General features: G+C 47.5%; 1 protein-coding gene across 1 annotated transcript; it reads right to left on the reverse strand.

Annotated features, from left to right (window-relative positions):
- Sec61a1 (SEC61 translocon subunit alpha 1) lies at nucleotides 1-16,786 on the reverse strand. The gene is made up of 12 exons (XM_028854246.2): nucleotides 16,616-16,786; nucleotides 16,303-16,370; nucleotides 13,327-13,392; nucleotides 13,170-13,248; nucleotides 12,144-12,275; nucleotides 8,727-8,836; nucleotides 8,333-8,486; nucleotides 5,296-5,456; nucleotides 4,048-4,245; nucleotides 3,276-3,467; nucleotides 2,827-2,903; nucleotides 1-1,907 (listed from the first exon to the last, which is right to left on the reverse strand). The coding sequence occupies exons 1-12, from the start codon at nucleotides 16,620-16,622 to the stop codon at nucleotides 1,721-1,723; spliced, it is 1,431 nt and encodes a 476-aa protein (XP_028710079.1). The 5' UTR covers nucleotides 16,623-16,786; the 3' UTR covers nucleotides 1-1,720.
- Between the last annotated feature and the right edge of the window lie 5,720 nt (nucleotides 16,787-22,506).

Raw genomic sequence — 22,506 nt, forward strand, 5'->3', positions numbered from 1 at the left:
GCTTGTAAAAAGTTTGTTTTATTTGTCACTTTTTCACTGTATCTCAGTTAAGCCATTTTGGTGTCCACAGTGACAGTCCTCTTGGAAGCCAGGTCATCCCCACTCACCCACTAATGGTGACCATCAACCACTGGCTACTAGGCCCAGCTGATGGCTACAGCAGCAGATGAGGCTGTGGGCTCCCCAGCACAGCCCAGAGCTGGGGACTCTGCACCTGCCTGCCAGAAGCTGTGGAGTCCCTGGGGTAGGTGGGAGGCCTGCTACTCTGGCAGAGGCAGAGGCAGAGGAAGGGCAGTGGGAAGACCCTGTGGACTGGGAGGGCACCAGGCTCCTCTGCTCAGGACTGGGTCTAGACAAGGCCACATGTGATATGGTGTGAGTCCTGGGCTGTGGGCAAGGGATCTGGCCCTGCTGCTGACCTGTATAGGGCAAGTGATTAGCTGTCCCTGGATTGCCATTGGCTGGCAAGCAAAGCAGCAAGGGTCCCTGGGAGCCCTGGGTCAGGGAGGCATTTGCTACTTCCACTGAGGTGAGGACCCAGGTGTAGCTGGCAGGCTGTGACCATATGGCTGCACCCCCCCCCAGGGCTCTTGCCCCTTTCTTTGTGTGAATAATCTGGACCCCCCTGTGTCTTAAGGTAAGCTGACAATCTCTACTTGCTCTGACTTAAACCGCAGCCTTGTACCCTTGCAGCAAGGCAGTGTCTGTCTTGAGAGGGCCTCTCCTACAGGCCTGAGCTTCTAACCCCAGGCCACGTTATCTGTTACCCCAGACACCTAACTCCAGACAGGATTTTGAGCCACTTCCCTAAGAGATCTCTAAATCCTGGTTTGATTTTCCTACAGGTCCTGGGCCAGTCTACATTTGGTCCTAACGACAATAAAAAAATTCTAAAAACTGGAACAGGAAGTTCCCAGTAGGAAGACAGAGGTGGCCATCACAGGTGCTCCCTTTCTAGTGGGAACCAGTAAAGGGCAAGCATGAGGCCCTTTACATGTGCCCAGCCACCTAGCTTGGCTAGGCTCCAGGTAAAGCCTGGAATCCCCGCCTTGCTGGCAATGGCAGGCAGGCAGATCCTGCTGTTCCTCACCTGTCTGCATGCTCAGCTGCACCACCCACAGCACATGCAGGGTAACAGGCGGGCCAGCGTCTGGGGCATGTATTCCTCCAGTAGCAGCGCTATCCCATGAAACCGCTTTACAGACTGATGGCATCTTACAGAGTCCTAACCAGATGTCCTCACCCCAAGAGCCAAGCTCGGAGTTCCCCATAAGCAGGTCCCCAGAAAACACATCTGCCTGCAGCCGTTTTCTGCGGCCCAGATGAGATGCAGACATCTCCTAGTTTGTGCTTCCTTCAACCAGGGCCACAGACTGCCTGGGGCAGTCGGGACCCTTGCAGCTGCCAGGCACTGAGAAGTGCAAGGGTTTAAATAAAAATTACATCGAATACTTGGGAACAATCAGTTACCACACCCTCTGGCCATCAGCTAACAATTCACTTCTATTGGTTTTTTGCCAATGCCAGAATAAAAAGCAAAATTTCAAATTGGAAATTTCCTAGCACTTTACACAGTGGAATGAAAAGATATGAAATTAAAAAAAATAATAAAAAATTTTGAAAGTCCCCATGCCACGGTAGCATGCTCCAGTGGTAAGAGCACCCTTTCCGGGCAGTTCTGGAGCCCGTGCCCTCACCCTGGTCCATGGGCACACAAGGCTCAGAAGAGAAGGGCTCCCATGCTGCCCACCTCGCTCTGCTCCTTAACGAAGATCTCGAAATATTGGTAGATGATGGTGACTGCCAGCAGGATCCCGGTTCCAGACCCAATAGCACCCAGGAAGTCAGCCAGGACTGAGAGGGCCCCAATACACAGCCCGCCAAAGGCTGCAGCGGTGGGGATGTACCTGTGGACAGACAGACAGTTCTGTGTTGCCTACTAAGCCAGAAAGCCTGATAGGCCCATTAAGCTGGCCACACAGGACTTGGGGAGTGTGACCAGCACAAATCCAAACATGGATGCCACACTAGATTTTAAACAGACTGAAAACAAGAACATAAGACATTTCATCTTGCTTCTTCTGACCCCTGAAAGCTGAAACAATCCACATATGTGCCAGGAGGGGTGAGTCACAAATACCAAGAGTCTCTCTCTGCCTGGGGTTGCATGTTTCTCCCAGGAAGTCTCAGTCAGGGGCCTTAAGAGTCATGGACTGAAGTGAAAAGCCTGCTACCACTGGTTCAAAAACTGACAGGAAACCTGCAATTCTGGCATTCCTGTGGTGGTCTCCTTCAGTGAGGTCAGCAAGCTTCATAGGAGCACTTGCCCATTCTACAAAGCATCTGTAGAAGAGCCAACCATGGTGACAGACTGGAAAGCATCAGGCACTTTTGCCTACCAAGAGGCAGCTTCAGAACCCTGATGAGGAGACATCTGCGCAGGGTCACCTGCTGCTCGGGGAGCCCCAGTCTCTCATCTCCTTCCCCTCTGCAAGGTGACTGCTACATCCTCCATCGCCTGTGGCTGAGCCTGGCCGTCTCTGGCCTCTGGTTTGCTCTTGTTCTGCACACTAAGAACCCTTCCAGGCCAGCTCTTGCTGTGCCTTGCTCTATCTGTGCCAGACCCCTACCCTGAGGATGTTTTCAGCTCGCTCTGGGTACACTCAGGCCCAGCCAGCCTAGGCCAGCACTGCTCAGGCGTCACCACCCCATACCATTTCATCCCCTGGCTTTGTGCTTCCTTCTCCCTCTTGGGCTATCTTTGCTGGACGGCTTGTACGGGGCTATTCTGGTACCGCTAAGGTCCAGGCTAGTGATCACACTTACCGGTTGAGCTCATGTACCATGGAGGTCTCTCTGTGGCCCCTCATCACCATCTGCTGCTCCTTCAGCTGCTTTGCAACCTGCATGACCCAAATATAAGCACATGAGCCAGATGCTGGGGAGAGGGGGTGCTTCACAGTGGAACTAAGCAATTACAGACCCCCCATAGCCCCCATCCCTAGTCTTCACGGAGGACTTTAACCTGCAGCAATGCACTCACTCACACAGTAGTCTATCTCTCTAGTTTGGCCTCAGGTGCTCAGAACCAACTCTATCCATCTCCATCTGCTGCCCTCAGGGCTTCCATACAGCCCACCAAAGGGGATGGTCCATCGGCAGGATGGACCACTTACACCACAAACTTACGTAAACTTATAAATGGTAACAAGTGAGGCTACCTGGATGCCAGCAGCCGTCTCATCTCCCTAGTAGGAACGTTGACTTAGACTTACGTCTTTGGCAGAAGAACCCGAAACTTCAATCCATGTTTTAGAAAAGAACGCACAGGATCCCAGCATGAATACAATGTACACAACAGCATGGACAGGGTCCTCCAGCACTGAGCCAAATGATTCCGGAGGAGACAGGTAGTAACACAGGCCACCAACTGGATAAGCACGGGCTGGGCCCCCAGATGATGTGTCCTAGAGCAAGACACAGAAGTCTGTTGTGGGATATCTGTGTGAAGGTGTGCTGCTGAGATTGGTGTAATAAAAAGCTCAGTGGCCAACAGCTGGGCAGGAGGTTTAGGACTTCCAGGCAGAGAGAGAGAAAGAGAGAGGAGGACTCTAGGCACTCGAGAAAGACACGGGAAGACACGGAGGAAGCAGGATGGGCAATATGTGACAGAATGTAGTTTAATAAAAATGGGTTAATTTAAGTTATAAGAGCTAGTTAATAACAAGCTTAAGCTAAGGCTGAGCTTTCATAATTAGTAAGTCTCTGTGTCATTATTTGTGAGCTGGTGGCCCAAAGGTAAGTCCAACTACAGAAGTCTCTGGATGCTGCTTCAACATGCCACAGAACAGAGCCAAGGAGCTCCAAGCAGATGCCTTATGGTGTCATAAGCATGCCCACAGGCAATCTCACTGAACTGCATCTGTAAGAAGCAGTTCAGAAATTTCATCTTTGGGTGAAATACTTGGTCCTGAGATTAGACACCCTGTCACAAACCACCACGACTAGCCACATCAGTATAATCCTCCTTCATCCAGTGACACTCACCGACCAAGTGCCCAGCAGGCTAACTAGCAGGTTGCCACTGAAGCGTGCTGACAGCATCTGGGAGATGACATACAGGTTGGACACCAGAGCGGATTGCAGGATGATGGGGATGTTCGAGGTGTAGAAGAGCTTGATGGGATAGGTGTTGTACTGGCCGCGGTAACGCGCCGACTTGATTGGAAGGTCCACTCGGAAGCCCTACAAGACAGACACAACATGCCCCTTCACCGTCCTGTTCTGCCTACAGTCCCCAGTGTGGCTAGGGAAGTCAGGCTGGCCACAAGAGAGGTGGCCCTGGGTGTCAGTTCTGCCACTGAGCTCCCAGTTGTGATTGCTTCCGAGGGCACATGCCCTTTTCTTTCCTAAACAAAAAGGCGTACACGGGCAGCTCCAGATCCTGTTAGTGCCCTGGACACTAGAGCATCTTTCTTCTTTCCTGTTACAAAGCCAGTGCCCAGAACACTAGGACAAGACAGAAGACTCAAACTCCGTACTGATTCAACTGCAGATACTCACCTTGCCCTGGAAGACTGACTTGTTACTAAGCAGGCAGCTAGCCGGACCCAGCAGGAGTCACTACTGAGTTACCTGGCCTCAGAACAGTCCTCATCACAAACATGTGTCTTTCAAGTGTTGTCCCTTCTTCTGATTTTAATGTGTGTGTGTGTGTGTGCACGTGGGGATGCATGCATGCCATACTGTGTAGACGGAGACCAAAGGACAGCATACAAGAGTTGGTTCTCACCATGTGGGTCCTGGGAATTGAACTCAGGTCACTAAGTTTGGCAAAAATCACCTGTATATACTGAGCTATCTGACCGGCCTTCTTTGTTTTGAAACAGGATGGCACTATATATACCAGGCTGTCCTGAACTCTTAGTTTTACATCCCACCCACCTAAAGGAGCTACCACACCTGGCTAACTGCTGCACCTTCTTTTAGTGAATATCGAAATACTGCAAAGAATGTTGGGCATGGTGGCATAAGTCTTTAATCCCGACACCTTGGAGGTTAAGGACAACCTGATCTACATAGTGAGTTCCAGCCCAGCCAGGACTAGATAGACCCTGTCTCGAACAAACAAACCCCCAAATGCAAAAAATTGCCATTAAGTATGAGGGTCAGTACAATTAAAAGAAACAAGGTAGAGAGCAGTAATCATAAACCTGAGGACTATGAAGCAGAAGGACATGTGGATGCTGAGCTCGACTGCACAAGGCAGACCGACTTAGCTGCCTTTGGACATACCTGGAAATAGATGACAACAGCGAAGACAAAGATGGTGGCGATCAGGTTCATGAGGTTGGGGAGATTCTGGCGGTAGAATGCCTCTCGAAGGGCTCGGACCTTGTCTGTGCGGGTGGCCAGCAGGTGGAACAGTGCGATGATGGCACCTTCGAACTCCATCCCTGTGGGCAGAGTAGAACACAGATGTGGTGGAGGATGAAGAGCAGCTCACTTTGCCTCTCAGCTTAACAACCAAAACTGAGAGGAAAGGTCAAGGAGTTCAGAGAAACAAACTACAGCACTGAGCTATTCTCTTCTGAGAAGAGCTGGCTGCTCTCATTTCTTAGGTCACCAGATGTGTGGAAGGACAGCCACCAATTTAAACATATCTGTGACACACGTTGCCTGTTCTAGAAGCTGGGCAGTAAGAGGATTCACCCAGTCTCTGAAGAGGGCTGCCCACAGTGGGAGAGTGGGGAAGGCACCAATAATCCCACAAGGAGGAACATCGTGGATGTGTGGCCTGAGACCAGTCTCCACCCTCCCACAGGTCATGCCCAATAGCAGGCCTGGCACAGACAGGCTTCTGAAAGGTGAAGGGAGCAGGAAGAGGGTCCCAAATATCCACAGGACAAGGGGAGACTAGAGCAAGCCCAATGCTGTGGAACAATCTTTGTCTATTGTAAATATGTACAATAACTCTCATTGGTTAAAAGAGAACAGATTGGCCGATAGATAGGCAGGATAAGGTTAGGTGGGAGAACCTGACTAAGAATACTGAGAAGAAGGAGGGCGGAGTTAGGGAGACACAAAAAGTCTCAAGCCAGATGCACAAGATGCAACATGGAAAGTTCATAGATGAGGTAAATGAGCCTTGGGGTAGCCCATAAATCACAGAAATGGGTTAAGTTTTAAGAGTTGGCTGGAGACAAGCCTAAGCTATTGGCCAAGCATTTTTAATTAATAATAAGTCCCTGAGTGGTTATTTGGAACTGGCTGGTGGGACAGAGAAGTCTGCCTACACTTACAGCTGTGGCCTATCTCCTGTTCAGTATTCAGGGACACAGGAACTGAGGCCAGGACAAGCCTCTTACCTAACGGGTGGTCCAGGTAGGCCAGGGGAAGAAGGAAGTGCTGTGCTCATGCCCAGTGGCCTTTCTAAGCTCCCCACCAAGCACTATTTTTGCCCTGTTCCTGCCTGTTGGGGACAGGCTCACCTTAGGCTCCAGCACTGCTGGTTGCTTCTCTCATGGCTTTCAAGACTTTGCTCAACTGAGATGCCCAGATTAACCCTGTAATACCTTTCCCAGTGGCCCTTTCTTCCTTATTTTTGTCATGGTGACCCACAGCAGTGCCAGCAATGCCAGGATTAGGTCCCAGATCTTGTAATTTTTACAATTATTGTCATATCTGCCAAATTTCTGGGAACAAGTCCATCTCCACACACTTAGCGCCACCTCAGTGGCATACCATGCATGCTATCCACACTAATCTCTAGTCCTAGACTTTTGCACTGCCCAGGGAAGCTGAGCTAGCCAAGCTATAGCAATCCTTCTGGCTACAAGTCATCTGTGCCCACTGTATACTTCTGGTCCTTGTACCTTACTGATGTTATCATCCTTGGATCCCTGGTGCATCTCATCCCACACTGGCAGCCAGGAAATCAAATCATCCTTTCTTTCAGACTACATTTCCACCAGGCCTGGCCATGGAAACACCCCCAGTGACCTCTCAGTTTTCCACCTTAGCCCCATCTCCCACATCTTCTTCCCTAACAACCAATCCATGCCACCACATCTTGTCTGCTCCAGGCTGCCATGGCACTTCCCCAGCAATGTGTTCTGCAGTGTGAGTGCATCAATTCTGCCACACTCCATCCAGCTCTGCTGGTTCCCGAGCCTGGCACTGACCCTCCCACCTTGCTCCCTTCTCTGCCATCATTTCTAATACAGGCATCCTTGATCATGTGGTCTTTCTAAGTAGTAGACTCCAACTGCACCTTCACCTGCTGCCTCCCCACATCCAAGTCTGACAAGCCCCGCCCACCTTCCACTACCCCGGTCTCTTCCAATGAGCCTTTGATTTCATTAGAGGACAGCTTTTGTTCATTAGAGGTACAGGATTATATGGCCTCTGGAGGCAGAAACTGCCTCTGCATTCAATTTTATGAAAACATGCACAAATATTTTTCATAAGACTCTTCTAAATAAATAACACATTTAGTGACAAAAGTCTCTTTCCCTAGTAAGTCTTATTCTAAGGCTTCCTTTGTTTTTACATATTTTGATTGGAAACATTCCCATTCCCAGGGCACTCTTAATGGATATGCCATAGCATACTAATGTTTGATCTGTACCTACAATGAGCCAAGCATTATGTGGTCTCATGTTTCCTTTTTCTGTGGTGCCAGGCATCAAACTGTGCACCAACCTCTACCACTGAGCTACATTCTCAGCTCCTAGTTTTGTGAGAGCATGGCCTCACTACATAGTACAGGCTGACCTCAAATTCAAGATCCTCCTGCCTCAGCCTCTGGAGAGTTGGAATTAGATATGTGTCATGATCCCCTCACTACATGATGACCCAGATCAGCAGTAGGGAAATGTGCTCACACCACCTACAGACCATTAATAGACCAGCCAGGATCTGAGCTCAAGGGCAAGTGTAATCAAATGCTTCTGTTTAATAGTTCAGTTGTTTTTTCTTTCTTCCCCAAAATGATCCAGAGTAAACTTCCAAAATACATAAAGGTGAGGATGTGCACAATTTCAATGTCAATGAAGTGGACACAATTTGGTGTCCACCCAAGACAGAGGCTAAAACACAAAGCCCTTACTACGTAATGCAGTGCTTACTGAGCTGAGACGTGAGGCCAGACCCCACTCACATCTAGTATGCCAGTCATGACGAGGCCTATGAAAATCTATGCTGGATACTGCCATGAGTATAAGCCCACCTGTATTTAAAAACATAGTGGATGCACAGAAAAACCAGGAGCTTGTGCCTACCACAGACAGAATCTCTGCTAAACTCCAGCATGAGCTCCCAGGGTCCTTACCTCGGCCAGTGTTGACAGTGGTGGGGCTGAAAGCCTTCCACACAATGGTCTCACAGATATTGGTAGCAATGAAGAGGGAGATACCAGAACCCAAGCCGTATCCTTTCTGCAGGAGTTCATCCAAAAGTAGGACAATTAAGCCAGCAACAAAGAGCTGTGAAAGAAAGAAGAAAAGATTAAAGAAACCCAAATAGATGTTACTGCTCCCAATGGACGTGGCTCTCTTCTTCAATAATTGGGTTCTTGAGTATAAAAACAGAAAGCTGAGTGAGTGTGAGTCCACAGCCTTCCTCTGGTGGATTAAGAAGGGCAAACCCACAACCTTCAGCTTCTGAGAGGCACAGTTGAGATTTGGTATTTCGGATATTGGGGAGGGGGGCAGCATAACAATTACCTGAATGGTGATCAGCAGGCAGATTCCAGCACCCATCTCCGAAGGGTCCCCGTACATGCCCGTCATCACATACACAATGGACTGACCGATAGTAATAATCATGCCAAACACTAGAAATCAAGAGAACTGTGTTCTCAAAGCAGAACAGTACACAGCACAGGAAGTGGCTAATAAACACCTGAATGCCCGACACTGAGAAGAAGCACCGTGCTGACACTGCCTCCAAGGAGCTGGAGGAGGACTCTCAACAGTCACACTGTCAAAGTGTGAGGTAACACAGGCGCTCAACACTTGCTTAGTGATGGGGAAGAGCGGAAGCAGGGCAAATACGGTCCCAGGAAAGGCGGCTGAATCCCAAGCAAAACCAGGAGGAATGCAGGGCTGGCACCCCTGCAGTACCCAGGTGCACTGCAGGTCACTGAGGTCCAGAGCACAGAAGACCTTGGTATAAAACCAATCCTTCTGATCTAAGTTTATATTGCAAATGACTTCTGGTCCCATTTCCTCTGACAGAGCTCCTCTGCAGACTGTTTCTTGGATCTCATTATATTTTGTTCCTAGGCAGAGTGGAATTGACATACCGTATTAGTTTTCCAGTATTAGTTCTAAATAAGAGTGAAGACTTAAATTCTAGTTTAAATTTTCAGGAGTCTGCTTAGTATTCGAATTTTTAAAAAGCTGTACAGAGCTGAGTGGTGGTGGCGCATGCCTTTAATCCCAGCACTTGGGAGGCAGAGCCAGGTGTATCTCTGTGAGTTCAAGGCCAGCCTGGGCTAAAGAGTGAGTTCCAGGAAAGGCTCAAAGCTACACAGAGAAACCCTGTCTCGAAAAACCAACCCCCCCCAAAAAAAACCCCACACAAAACAAAACAACAAACAAACAAACAAACAAACAAACAAAAAACCTGTTCAGGGGCTGCCAAGATGTCTATGCTGATAAAACACTTGAGAGAGAGAACCAACTCCACAAAGCTATCCTGACTCCTCTCTACACAGACCCATGTCACACACATGCATAAAAACACAATAAAGAAATAAGACCAAACAAACAAACAGGGCCAGCAAATGGCTCAGCAGCACCCACTGCCAAGCTGAATGATTTGAATATGATACTGGAACCCACAGGAAGGAAGGAGAGAATCATACCTCCAAGTTGTTCTCTGACCTAAGCACACCCTGTGGCACATGCACATGAATAAAAAAAAAATGTAAAAAACTAAAACAACAACAAAAATAGCTTAGTAACCCTGCATTATTTAAAATAATCTTTTTTTTCAGTATCAGCAATCAAACCCAGGGATTTGGGCATGCTACAAGCGCTCTACAACTGAGCTACACACCTAGCCCAATACTCCTAAATTCTTTTTTTTTTCTCTCTGAGACAGGGTTTCTCTGTGTTGTTTTGGTGCCTGTCTTGGATCTTGCTCTGTAGATCAGGCTGGCCTTGAACTCACAGAGATCCACCTGGCTCTGCCTCTGAGTGCTGGGATTAAAGGCGTGTACCACCACTGCCTGGCCACTCCTATTTTTTTTAATTTGTATATTTATTTATTTATTTTTATAAATATTTTTATTTTATAATTAATTTAATTTTACATATCAGCCACGGATTCCCCTGTCCTCCCTCCTTCTACCCCCATCCTTCCCCCCAATTCCCACTTCCTCCAAGGCAAGTCTCCCCTGGGGAGTCAGCCCACCCTGGTAGATTCAGTTGAGGCATGCCCAGTCCCCTCCTCCCTGCACCAAGGCTGGGCAAAGTGTCTCTGCATAGGCTCTAGATTCCAAAAAGCTAGCTCATACACCAAGGACAGGTCCGGGTCCCACTGCCTGGGGGCCTCCCAAACAGTTCAAGCTAATCAACTGTCTCACTTATCCAGAGGCTCCTCAGCTATGGGTTCATGTGTTTCCGCTAGTTTGGCTATTCTATTTGTCCCTGTGCTTTTTCCAATCATGGTCTCAATATCTCTTGCTCATAGAATCCCTCCTCTCTGGCCAGTTGGACTCCTGGAGCTCCACCTGGGGCCTGGCCATGGATCTCTGCATCCGCTTCCATCAGTCACTGGATGAGAGTTCTATCATGACAGAGTGTTCGTTCGGCCATCCAATCACCAGAGTAGGTCAGCCCAGGCACTCTCTTGACCACTGCCAGTAGTCTCTAGTGGAGGTATCTTTGTGGATTTCTGGGGACCTCTCTAGCACTCTGCTTCTTCCTATTCCCATGGGGCCTTCATTTATCATGGTATCTCTTTCCTTGTTCTCCCACTCTGTTCCTGATCCAGCTGGGACCTCCCGCTCCCCTAAGCTCACTTTCCCCTGACCTTTGCCCTCCATTACTACCGCACCCTCACCCCGTTTGCTCACATAGATCTAATTCATTTCTCTGCCACTGAGCGATCCCTGTGTCTTTCTTAGGGTCCTCTTTACTAGGTAGCCTCCCTGGAGTTGTGAGTTGCAGTCTGGTTATCCTTTGCTTTATATCTAGTATCCACTTATGAGTGAGTACATACCATGTTTGTCTGAGTCTGGGTTACCTCACTCAGGATGGTATTTTGTAGTTCCATCCACATTCCCACACTGTTGGTGGGAATGCAAACCTGTACAGCCACTTTGGAAATCAATACGGTGCTTTCTTAGAAAATTGGGAATCAGCCTCCCTCAAGACCCAGCTATACCACTCTTGGGCATACACCCAAGGAATGCTCAATCATACCACAAGGACACATGCTCAACTATGTTCACAGCAGCATTATTTGTAATAGTCAGAACCTGGAAACAACCTAGATGCCCGTCAACTGAAGAATGGATAAATAAAATGTGGTACATTTACACAATGGAATACTACTCAGCAGAGAAAAACAATGACAGCATGAGGTTTGCAGCCACTCCTAAATTCTTAAGGCAGAAAAAGGTTTGAAAACTTCCTGAATAACCTATTCCAGTTCAGAGGTAGGTAGCATCACCACCACTGATGCTGGTGGCTATGCTATAGTCACCAGTAACATTCATCACTTGCTGTATGGCAAACACCACTACCTCCTTTTGCGGAAGGAAAACTGAGCCTTCAGAATGACCACCTCACTTTCTTCACTTTACAAGCTGGTAAGGAGCAAAGGACATACAGGAGTGCCCTCTCGTCCCTTAAATCCCCTTCACACACTCAAGAAAAACAACCACCAATAACAAAGCAGCAGGCACAACAGCCCCTCAGCTCTGTTCAACGAGGGAGGCAGTGATGTAGGAGTGCAAACTGCACAATCAAGGACGAGCCCTGCCTCTCCCTGGTGCGTCATGGAGTGCACACAGAGGGGCAGCCAAGGAGTTCAGAGCACAGAGCACAACTGCTTTAATCCAAGAAGCTTTACAGCAAATTCCCATTCTCAACTATGGACATCAGAACATTATGTACGATCTTTCTTACACTTTTGGGCTCCATTGAAGAGAGCTCGGTCTTTTGGGGTGTCCCCAACTTCAATGATCTTGGCACCAGCTAAGAGCTGCATGATGAGGCCAGAGGTGACAATAGGAGAGATGCCCAGCTCCATCAAGGTACCTTAGGGAAAGGAGGCAAGACACAGCCAACATCAGCTCGGGAGAACAACACATAGTCAACTACAATGAGCAACACTGGGGTACTCCTATACAAACTCAGAAGCATTCAGTCTGCTGGCAGCATTCAACTTACAGAGCCACCCCCAAATACCAATGATCAGAGCACAGCTTAATGCATTCTATCGTGGCAGGCAGCAGCATCTCATTCTGTTCAGGAAGTCACATGTTATCCAGACTGCTGCATTTTAATTCAGCAACAGATTGACCGTAGCCTCATGGTGATAAGAGAGGCTGGTCTCCCCATCAGTTAGTAAGAAAGGATAAGATTCAAAGCATTCCCAGAGTCTGGAAAGGGACTGCTACAACTGTATCTGGCTGTGAATAAATTCCCACCTTCCATTATACTAAAACCAGTCAGACTTCTGATTTCCAATTAATGTGCACTATATTTTATAAATGAGTTAATCAAATGCAGTATCAACATATTCAAAATCCTCACTGTGCACATGGGTATTTGGTCAGGGCTTACAAAACCATTTTTTTTTTGACAACCTGTAACATATAGATATGAAAAAGATTCAGCTGAGAAACAAATTACACCTTCTAAAGAATGTTATCACTTTAGGTATTTAAAAGTATTCTAGTTTTCCATGTTTTAAACAATTTTCTACAATGCAGCCTTATCTTGTTATTACAGGTTCTATATTGCATTCAGACCCAACAGGATGCATTTATCAGCAAATGCTGCATTACTTTTCCACACCAACATCCTCTATTTTCCAAGCTATGCACCTTCATGAACTTTCTGAGCTCCATATAAAGCCAAGCCTGGAACTTAAGTAAACCAGGCTCTTCACACCCACTGCAGGGAAAAGCAGGGTGAGCCGAGTCCTACCTCTGTTAGAGGCTAGAATCACTCGCATCCAGTAGAAAGGGTCGGCTGAGTCTGAAGACATGATGCCAAACAGGGGAATCTGGAAATAGGCAGAGGGTAGGTATCACACACGTGCTCCCAGCCTATGTACCCCTACCAACACCAAAGCAGGCCTTACCTGGCAGCATACTAAGAAGATGAAGAGGGTAATAGCTGTCCACAATACTTTCTCCTTAAACTGAATCTAGAAAAGAGTGAATGAAAGCAATATGTTATTTCATAGGCAAATAAATAAAGATGGGTTCAAATAAGATCTCATGCCCCCATTTATCAGAGGCTGGTCAAATGTATACCAAACACACCATAACATTGAGTAGTGTATGTCACGTGCTGTTTCTGTCTAAGATGTGATGCAAAAACTCTTGTGGATCTTCACCTCAGATAACCCTCCCATTGCACAGATCATCTTTATGTGACAATGAGCAAAGTGACCAGGGAAGTTTAATCTGTCCCAAATCCTGCAGCTCAAGTGACTGAGCCCAAAGCTCTGCTCTTCCCCATTAACTGTAACAGCTGAGACTCAAGATGGATGAACACTGCAGCCAAAGTGACTTGCAAAACAGACAAGCTTCACGGCCCAGTCACCACTTCCCTGTAGTGCACCACTAACCATCTTCTGATTCTGTACTCAATTAGTTCAAAAAACTTGGGGCCGATCAGTAAGTGAATCAAGAGTAAAGCCTATAATTAACACTGGGGAGGACAGGAAGAGTTGCTATGTAACTTGCTCACTAAAACTCAGCAGCACCAGTTTATTTTCACCCCTTCCTGGGTGAGTTAGTGTGATGGTTAACCTTGACTGTCAACATCATAGGATTCAGAACCATCATGGAAACAAACGTCTGGATATGAGTATGGAGGAGTTTCTGGACTGAGTTAATTGAAGTGGGAAAATCCACCTTAAATGTGGGTGGCACCAATCCACGGGCTGAAGTCCAGGACTGAAGAAAAAGGAGAAAGTGACTGAGCACCAGCATTCACCTGTCCCTGACTGGGGATGTAATATGACCCACGTGCCTTAAGTTCTTGCTGTCATGCCCTCCTTGCCGTGATGAACTGTACTGTGGACAGTAAGCCCAAAACACAATCAATCCTTCCTTTGTTACAGTGCTTTGGTCAGGAATGTTGGCACAACAATCAGAAAGGTAACAAATTAAGTATGTTAAACAGTCAACACAAATCATTTTACTACTAGCCTGATTAGAAAGAAGTTCCTCCTGTTCAAGAGACCACGATCACTACCAGGGTCTTCACCAGGAGTGCCGACCCCACTACCAGACTGGCTTTACACAGGTTTAACAGACAGCTAAAGACTAAGTGAATGAAATGCCAAGAAAAGCCCCAACAAGCACCTATGTGGGGCGCTGACTGGTCCTTTGCATGCAGTCACTCCCAGAAAGACACAGTATTGGACCCAAGCATGGGTGGGGTAAACTCAAAGCTCAAAGGCTGTAGAGGCAGCTGAGGGGCTCACATTCCACCTCTGTCTCTCAAGGTCATTTGCCTTTCTACCTGTCATCCTACCACACCAAGACTTCAGCACCTAATGAGGGGGAAGCAACACCATTTCACAGGAACTGGAAAGACAAGCTTGTAATGAATATGCACAACGACTAGATAGTGTGGTGATGGACAGCAGACACAGGGCCTCATGTCCATCACTAGCCACTTCCCCAGCCCATGCAATGGACCTGTTAGAAAAAAAGGAAAGTATTTTTCAAGACTATTTTAAATGAGTAAGCCTCCTCTCCTGGTCATTTAGGAGCAAAAGATCAAAAGCTTTTCATCTGAGCCTTGAATCTTCTTCTGCCTCTGAAATAGCCCCAAACCCATCCTCATCCAGTGCCATGATTCTCCCTCTACTGCAAGAGCCCCCAAGCCACACTCCAGGCCTCTCCCTTACTGCCAAGGTCATTTCTAATCTGCCCAGCCATCTTACTCATCTTCCTTGTGTTTCTTTCAGCCTTTGCTTTTAAAATCGGTAAGAGCTGCATCTAAGAACCTACCATCCAAGCACACTAATGTTCTGTCTTCACTGTGTAAGCAAACCATACACTCCTTTGCCAGGAATCCTTCCCAAACCCTCAAGGCAACTTCTAGTCCTCTTTCAAAAACCCTCATCAACTAACTCCCTCCCTGAGCCACAGTTGTACCTTATAAAAATTTCCCATTTCCCTTGTTCCACCAGGCCAAGGTCATAAGGCTCCAGAAGAAAGAAGGTAAAAGATGGGACTCGGGCTTCTTGGCCCTAGAGCAGATTCTTTGCACTGAGGTGGAGCATGGGAAACTTTGCACATCAACCTGCCAAAGACAGCTAGGGTTGTACAGGCATTTGTATGAAACTATCCTAAGTAAAAAAAAATTGCAAGTAGACACTAAGTAGCATGTGAATGCCAACTACAGATGCCATATGTGAATGTATGACACAGTCTGAAAAAACAGGGACACAAAGTAGCTTTACTGTTTTCTGTAACCAATAGGCCTAGACTATCCTTCATTGGGCAATCTCACATTAGCAGTATTTATTCTTGGGCTGAAGCTGACAGCCATGGAAATTCTGATTAAGATTCACACCGTGCTACACTTCTATCTTTCTTCGTTTTAATGCACCTGCTGCCAATGGCAGTAGACTTCATTATCCTCAATGCTGAGGCAGCATACATAAAAAAATACAAACACGTTCATATCGATTACATGACTGGCTTTTTCCTTTGGAAACTCGATACTCAAGTCACCTCCTAGACGAAACCAACACCCCATGAGCTGCTCCTGCTGGAGGTGAAGAAGGGAGGGTAACTCAATCTGGGATCCTGAGGTCTTATTCAATCACTGCTCAGACCCAGTTTTGGATCAGGCAATCTCGAGGCTTTGTTACCATCTACTCAAAGACGCTCCAAATGAAACAAGATGGTTTCATGAGAATCCCCACACAACCAAGTCACCTATCGACAGCTCCCGTGAGTCTCCCAGCACACACAGCTACACTCCAGAGGGGCAGTTTCCATTCGGTGTGCTGAGGCCATCTTTAATTGTACTGTAAACTTCCAGCGCCCAGTTTCTCGAGGCTTCTTTGACCACCATCTGGGGAACTTACCTTCCTCTCTGGCTTCTGAATTTCCGGCAGGATGACACAGAATGGCTTGATGACTTCCAGAAATTTGACTTTGATGGAAGAAACAGAAAGAGAAAGTTAGGTACAGAGTAACCTGCGGGCACCTGGGGAGTCCGGCACGAGTGGGAGCCGGGAGTGGGGGCGCGGAGACCTAGAGGGTTCGGTCTCGGGGCGCGGGGACAAGGGGTATCGGGGCAGGCCGCGTTCCGCCGGGATCGGGCAGCACTGCCGGCGGGCGCCAAGCAAGAAAAGGGGACGCATCCGGGCTACGCCGGGGTGGCCCTAAGGGACTCACTCGCCATGGCGGCGGCTGATCCGACTCCACGCCCTGCTTCAGGTGCGCTCCACTTCGAGGGAGCCGATGCTGCTAGCTCCGGAGCGCGTTTCCTCAGCCGAGAGACACGTCAGTGATAGCCCGGCAGCGAGCGGGGCGGCGAGGCGGGGCCGGGGATGGGCCACCGCCGCTTCCGCTTCCTGCCACGCGCGCTCACCGCGCATTCGGCGCCAAGACCACAACTCCCGGCATGCAGCGGGAGCGGAGGCGTTGTCAGGAAGATGGCTGTAGGGAACGCCGGAACTGGGTGTGTGCAGCTGCGCAGACTCGGCCGGAAGTCCGGGCAGACTCCGGTCGTGTAGTTTAGGGACGGTGTACTTTGTGGCCAGACGGAGCAGGCGATTCGCCTTTCCGTGTTGGTGGCCTTCAGTGCCAGTGGTGGCACGTCGGCACCCAGTAGGCCTCGGCTGTTGCGCGACACGCGCGACGGGACAGCTGTGTGTTGAATCCTGCACAGCACGCTGCCTGCCGAGGGTGTTGTGGGCAGCCTCTGAGGGTGCCTTAGCTCCTGCCTTTGTCTGGCGGGTCGGTGTGGGCCTCGGCACTGCGCCTTCAGGGAAGGCCTCTTCCCCGGGTTCTGTGGAACTGGAGAGAGAGGAGAGATGAGGAAACGGAGCCAAGCCTGACTGCTCCAGATCTTCAGGATAAGGAATCCCGTTGGGCTGGAGCAAAGGCTGTGTGAAGGGTCGGGGTGAGGTGGGACACTGGAATTTGCTTTTGGAGGGATCTCTGATTTCAGTGCTGTTTGCTAAGTCAGAGACTTCTTGCTGTGTGCCTTGAGCGCTGGGATTCGGTTCCTTGCAGCCACGTCCAGACTCAGCGTTTGTGGTGGCCGTGTCTTGAGAAACCCTTGACACTAGGCCTGTGTCATTGAAGGGACATTTGGATTTAATTTGGCATTAAGTTGCATGCGGTTACACAAATCCTGGTAGGCTCAGGGAACTCACTGACTCAATGTGCTGTGTTAGCACAATTTCAAGGTTTCGTTTTGTTTTGGGTTTTGGTTTTGATTTTTTAAAATAGGTGTAGCCCTGACTGTTCCGGAGCTCACTCTGTAGACCAGGCTGGCTTTGAACTCACAGAGATCCACTTGTCTCTGCCTCCTGAGTGCTGGGACCAGGCGTGTGCCACCACAACCAGCCACACTGTTTTTTTGAAACAGGTGTGCAGTGTTTTTGCATTTGCACATTTTAAAGATTTTAAATACTAGAAACAGATGCCTAGGAGAGACAAAATCTGAATGAAGTTTTGATTAAATATTTCTTTGGGATTTATTTTTTATTGTGTGTGTATTTGCTATGTGTGAGTGCAGGTGCCCTTGGAGGCTAGAAGAGGTACCATCTGATGAGAGTGTTGAGAACTGAACTCAGGTCCCCTAGAAGAGCAGCAAATGACCTTAACTGCTGAACCATCTCTCCAGCCCCTTGATTCCGTATTTTAAAATACAATAAGCATGAGTCTTGTTAATCTTCAGGACAATGAAGAAGTTAAAATAGTAATGGAGTCCAGACCTCAACTTGGTTTAACACTATAAGAAGTCAGTACAAAATAAAATTTGTCTTTTGCAAAACAAAGTTCTGGAATAAAAAAGTAGCTTAATTTTTTTTTCCCCAGCCAAGAATTTGAGCATCTTATTGTTTGTAACAGGACAGTGGGTGCAAAAGTTTTCTTGAAAAGTCAAAGTAGAACTGAGAATGTAACTCTTATTGGCAAACTGCTTGTGTAATGTGTAAGGCCCTGTGTTCAGTGCTCACAAAACAAATAACACCAAAAATCAAATCATAATACCAAAGGATTATAGTGTTTCACACATATGTTTCTTCAAAATACTGTTAAAACTTGTGGTTTGAGTGGAAAAATTTTAATCATCAATGAGAAGAAAATCTAAGAGAACATCATACATTAACTATTTTAAAACTAAAGACCTCCTAGTGACTGGTGAAAGGCCTGGTGACTTAGGCCTGCAGTCCCAGAACTCAGGGGCTGAGGGAAGAGGATGAGCAGTTTGAGGACAGCCTGGGCTACAAGACACGAACAAAAGCTCTAAATAAGAAAGAAAGAAAGAGTGCCTGCCTGGCCGTGGTGGCACACACCTTTAATCCCAGCACTTGGGAGGCAGAGGCAGGTGGATCTCTGAGTTCCAGGCCAGCCTGGGCTACAGAGTGAGTAAGTTCCAGGAAAGGTGCAAAGCTACACAGAACCCCCCCCCCCCCAAAAAAAAAAAAAAGCAAAACAAAGGAAAAAGTTCCAAATTAGCATGGTAAGGATAAGACAGGCCGGGGCCAGTGAGATGTCCCTGGGGTAAAGTACTTCCATCCAATGCAGGCCGAACGGCCTGAGTCCTGAAATTTGGCTCCTAGCTTGCGAAGACACTGGCTTGAGAGAACAAAAGGGTGGCTGGGGTGCCCATGCTGGCATTGGTAAAGTACACAGGGTGGATGCATCTTGATAAATTTGTATGTGTGTGCACAGGATCCTTCGGGGCCTCTGTGGGCTTCCCTGTGCAGCCCACGAGGAAGAGCTCCCCCCTGGGTAACCACTGCCCCGATGTCTGATGTCTGTCAGTCACACAGATTACCTACCTCTTCTGGAACTCTGAAAACTGCAGCATTCCGCATGGAATTCTTCCACTCAACCTTACCTGTCAGTTTGTGCTCCTTGTGAGGTAATTTCCTCCTTTTCCTTGCTCTGTAATCTATAATTGGTCATCCTGACGCTGAAGACACATTTCCAGATTGGGCTGTTTTTTAAAACGCTACTGTGAATATTTTCATACGTATCTTTGGGCTGCCATGTTTTTATTTCTTTTTTTTTAAATTACACTCATAATATTTATTAATTACACTCATGATATTAATTGCATTTGTGGTAATCATTGATTACATTCACAGTATTCATTCAATAACTATATTTATGATATGATTTATTACATTCATGATATAATGTCCTGATACTACTGTCGGTTTGTGGGGCTTTTCCATCACACAAAACAGAAACTCTGTATTTAGGAAATCATTGCTCTATATTCTTTTCTTCTCCATCTTAATTTCTCTGGAGTTTTATTTGGGGACAGAATTACTGAGTCTGGATGTGTAGTCATTATTCCAAAAGGTCATGCATCCGGCTAAAAGCTATAGGATTCTATTGGAGGGGGTCAGAGAGAACGTTCGGAAAACCATCAGGTCCCTGGAAGCTGCACTTGAGCGTTCGGATATGGAGCTCTTCACAAACTGCTGCCCCCAAGCTTGCTTGCAGCTCGGTCCTCCCTGTTGCTCCACTGTTCTGCCACTGGGTCTTCTCTCTCCTTTGCTCCTTACCTCCCAGGCTTGCCTTGGAACACGCATGCCCCACTCAGCTCTTGAAGCTCAGCACAGATGTTACTACTACACCGAGCCTCCCTCACACCCCTAAGCTGGGACCAGTTTCCATATACTATCTGCTTCTGTGGCTGATGTAACCTGAGCAAACTCATGGAGCACATTTACTTTGTTAAAATTACCTCATAGTGGGCTGGAGAGATGGTTCAGTGGTTAAGAGCACTTACTGCTCTAATAGAGGATGCCCATTAGGTTCCCAGCACCCACATCAGGCAGCTCATGACTGCCTATAATTCCATCTCCAGGGAATCTGATGCCCTCTTCTAGCCTCTGTGGGCGTGTGCCCAAGCAAATAATTAAAAACAAAAGCTCAAAGCCAGATGTGACACACGCCTTTAGTCCCAGCACTCAGGAGACAGAGGCAGGCAGATCTCTTAGTTTAAGGCCAGCCAGTGCTATACAATGAGACCCTGTCTCAAACAACAAACCTCATATGAACTTGTCTGCCCACTCTCAAGATGACAGCGGCATCTCCAGGCCCTCATGTCTTATCCAGATAATTAGAACTACTGTCCTTGCCTCTCTGCCTACAGAGCGTGTGCCTAGGCAAATTTCATCTATGAATAAATCGAACAATCTGCTTTCTTATCACTGGCTCTTACAGCTGATAGTGGAGTTAGAACCACTGACATCCCCCCTGCCATTCAGTGGCTCGTGACACCACACAGAATGTCCGCCTGTACTTGTCTGTCATGCCATTTGGCAGAGCTACTGTGACTTGGATAGCTGTTCTCAAAAAGCCATGTGTCAAAGCCTTGCTCACCAGGTTGACCATACTGGAGAGGCAGTGACAGCTTTAAGAGGTGGCACCTAGAAGCCGGGCGGTGGTGGTGCACGCCTTTAATCCCAGCACTTGGGAGGCAGAGCCAGGCAGATCTCTGTGAGTTCAAGGCCAGCCTGGTCTACAGAGTGAGTTCTAGGACAGGCTCCAAAGCTACACAGAGAAACCCTGTCTCAAAAAACAAACAACTAAACAAACAAAAGAGGTGGGGCCTAGTAGGTCTTTTGTGGGGGGGGAGATGCCCTTGAAGGAAATTGTGGGATCCTTGTGCCTTTGTTTCCTGGACATGAAATAAGTGGATTTTGTTCTACTGGCTAGTCTAAAGCACTGTGTCATGGGCTGAAATAAGCCCCTTCTTTTTATAAGTTATTGACCTTGATTGTTTTCTTACAGTGGCAAGGCTGCTAGTGACTCAGGATCTTTCCTCTTGGAGTTAGGAACTCAGGTTTTCACCTGTTGGCCTTTGTAAGTACTGTTAAGACATGGTGCTTGCTAATTCATGTCTCCTGTTGCTGATACAGTTGGTTATTGGACACAGGGTCCACTTTCTTTTCCTCCTCCTCTCTCTCCTCCTTCCTCCTCCCTCCTCCCTCCTCATCCTGCCTCTTTGACACAGGGACTTAGTATGTAGATCAGACCGGCCTTGAACTTGCAGAGATACACCTGCTTCTGCCTTCTGTTATAATATGCTAGGATTATAGGTGTGTGCCACCATGCATGACTTTCTTCTCTCTCTCTCTCTCTCTCTCTCTCTCTCTCTCTCTCTCTCTCTCTCTCTCTCTCTCTTTCTTTCTAAAGACAGGATCTCATGTATCTCAGGATGGCTGCAAACTTGCTATGTAGCTATAAATGACCTTAAACTTCTGAGGTCTCCTGCCTCTATCTTCCAAGTGTTAGGATTACAGGTGTGTGCCACCACACCGAGTTTATGTGATGCTGGGATTGAACATAGGGCTCTGTGTGTGCTTGGCAAGCACTCTGCCAAGTGAAGCCCATTGCCACCCCAAATAGGTTTCCTTTTTTTTTTTCATAGAAGATATACTTACTTTTATTTTGTATGTCTGCATGTATGTATGAGCACTACATGTGTGCAATATCTGAGGAGGCCAGAACAGGGTTCAGATCACCTGGAGCTGCAGTCACAGATGATTGTGAGCCTCTATGTGGGTGCTGGGAACTGAATTCAGGTCCTCTGTAAGATCAGCCAGTGTTCTTAACTGCTGAGCCAACTCTTGTTGCGGGATATTTGATTGCACAGTGACACCGAGACTGTTAATAAAGTTTAACCTTAAATCAGGGCAGAGTTAGCGACTAGATGACCAGAATTAGCCATAGAGGTTTTGGAGGACCCAGGATACATACAGAGAGATAAAGGCAGAAGTAGGGAGGGGTTTAGAAAGATTTGTGGGCCCTTGTGGATAGGGAAAGGAGAGAGAAAGGAGGTCACTGGTTGCTTCTCCACCGCTTCTCTGATCAATCAGGTTTTTACCCCGATATTTGACTCCTGAGTTTTTACTACTAATAAAAAAATTCAGATAAACTCTTCAATCTTTTGCACCTCTTTTATTTTCTCTAATATTTTTTAGATTTGTTATTTTATGTGCATGAGTATTTTGCTTGCTTATAGGTCTGTTGACCACATATGTGCCTGGTGCCTGAGAAGAGGACATCAGGTCCTTTGGAACTGAAATTAC

The sequence above is a fragment of the Peromyscus leucopus genome, chromosome 3, assembly GCF_004664715.2.
Source record: "Peromyscus leucopus breed LL Stock chromosome 3, UCI_PerLeu_2.1, whole genome shotgun sequence".
NCBI lineage: Eukaryota > Metazoa > Chordata > Mammalia > Rodentia > Cricetidae > Peromyscus > Peromyscus leucopus.

Bases quoted from the DNA above. Each gene is read 5' to 3' on its own strand.
- Sec61a1 (XM_028854246.2), bottom strand. The intron at 2,904-3,275 runs GTAAGTCTAAGT...TGGGTCATGCAG, and splicing joins CGGGTTCTTCTGCCAAAGAC to GTTGCAAAGCAGCTGAAGGA. The intron at 1,908-2,826 runs GTAAGTGTGATC...GTCTGTCCACAG, and splicing joins ATGGTACATGAGCTCAACCG to GTACATCCCCACCGCTGCAG.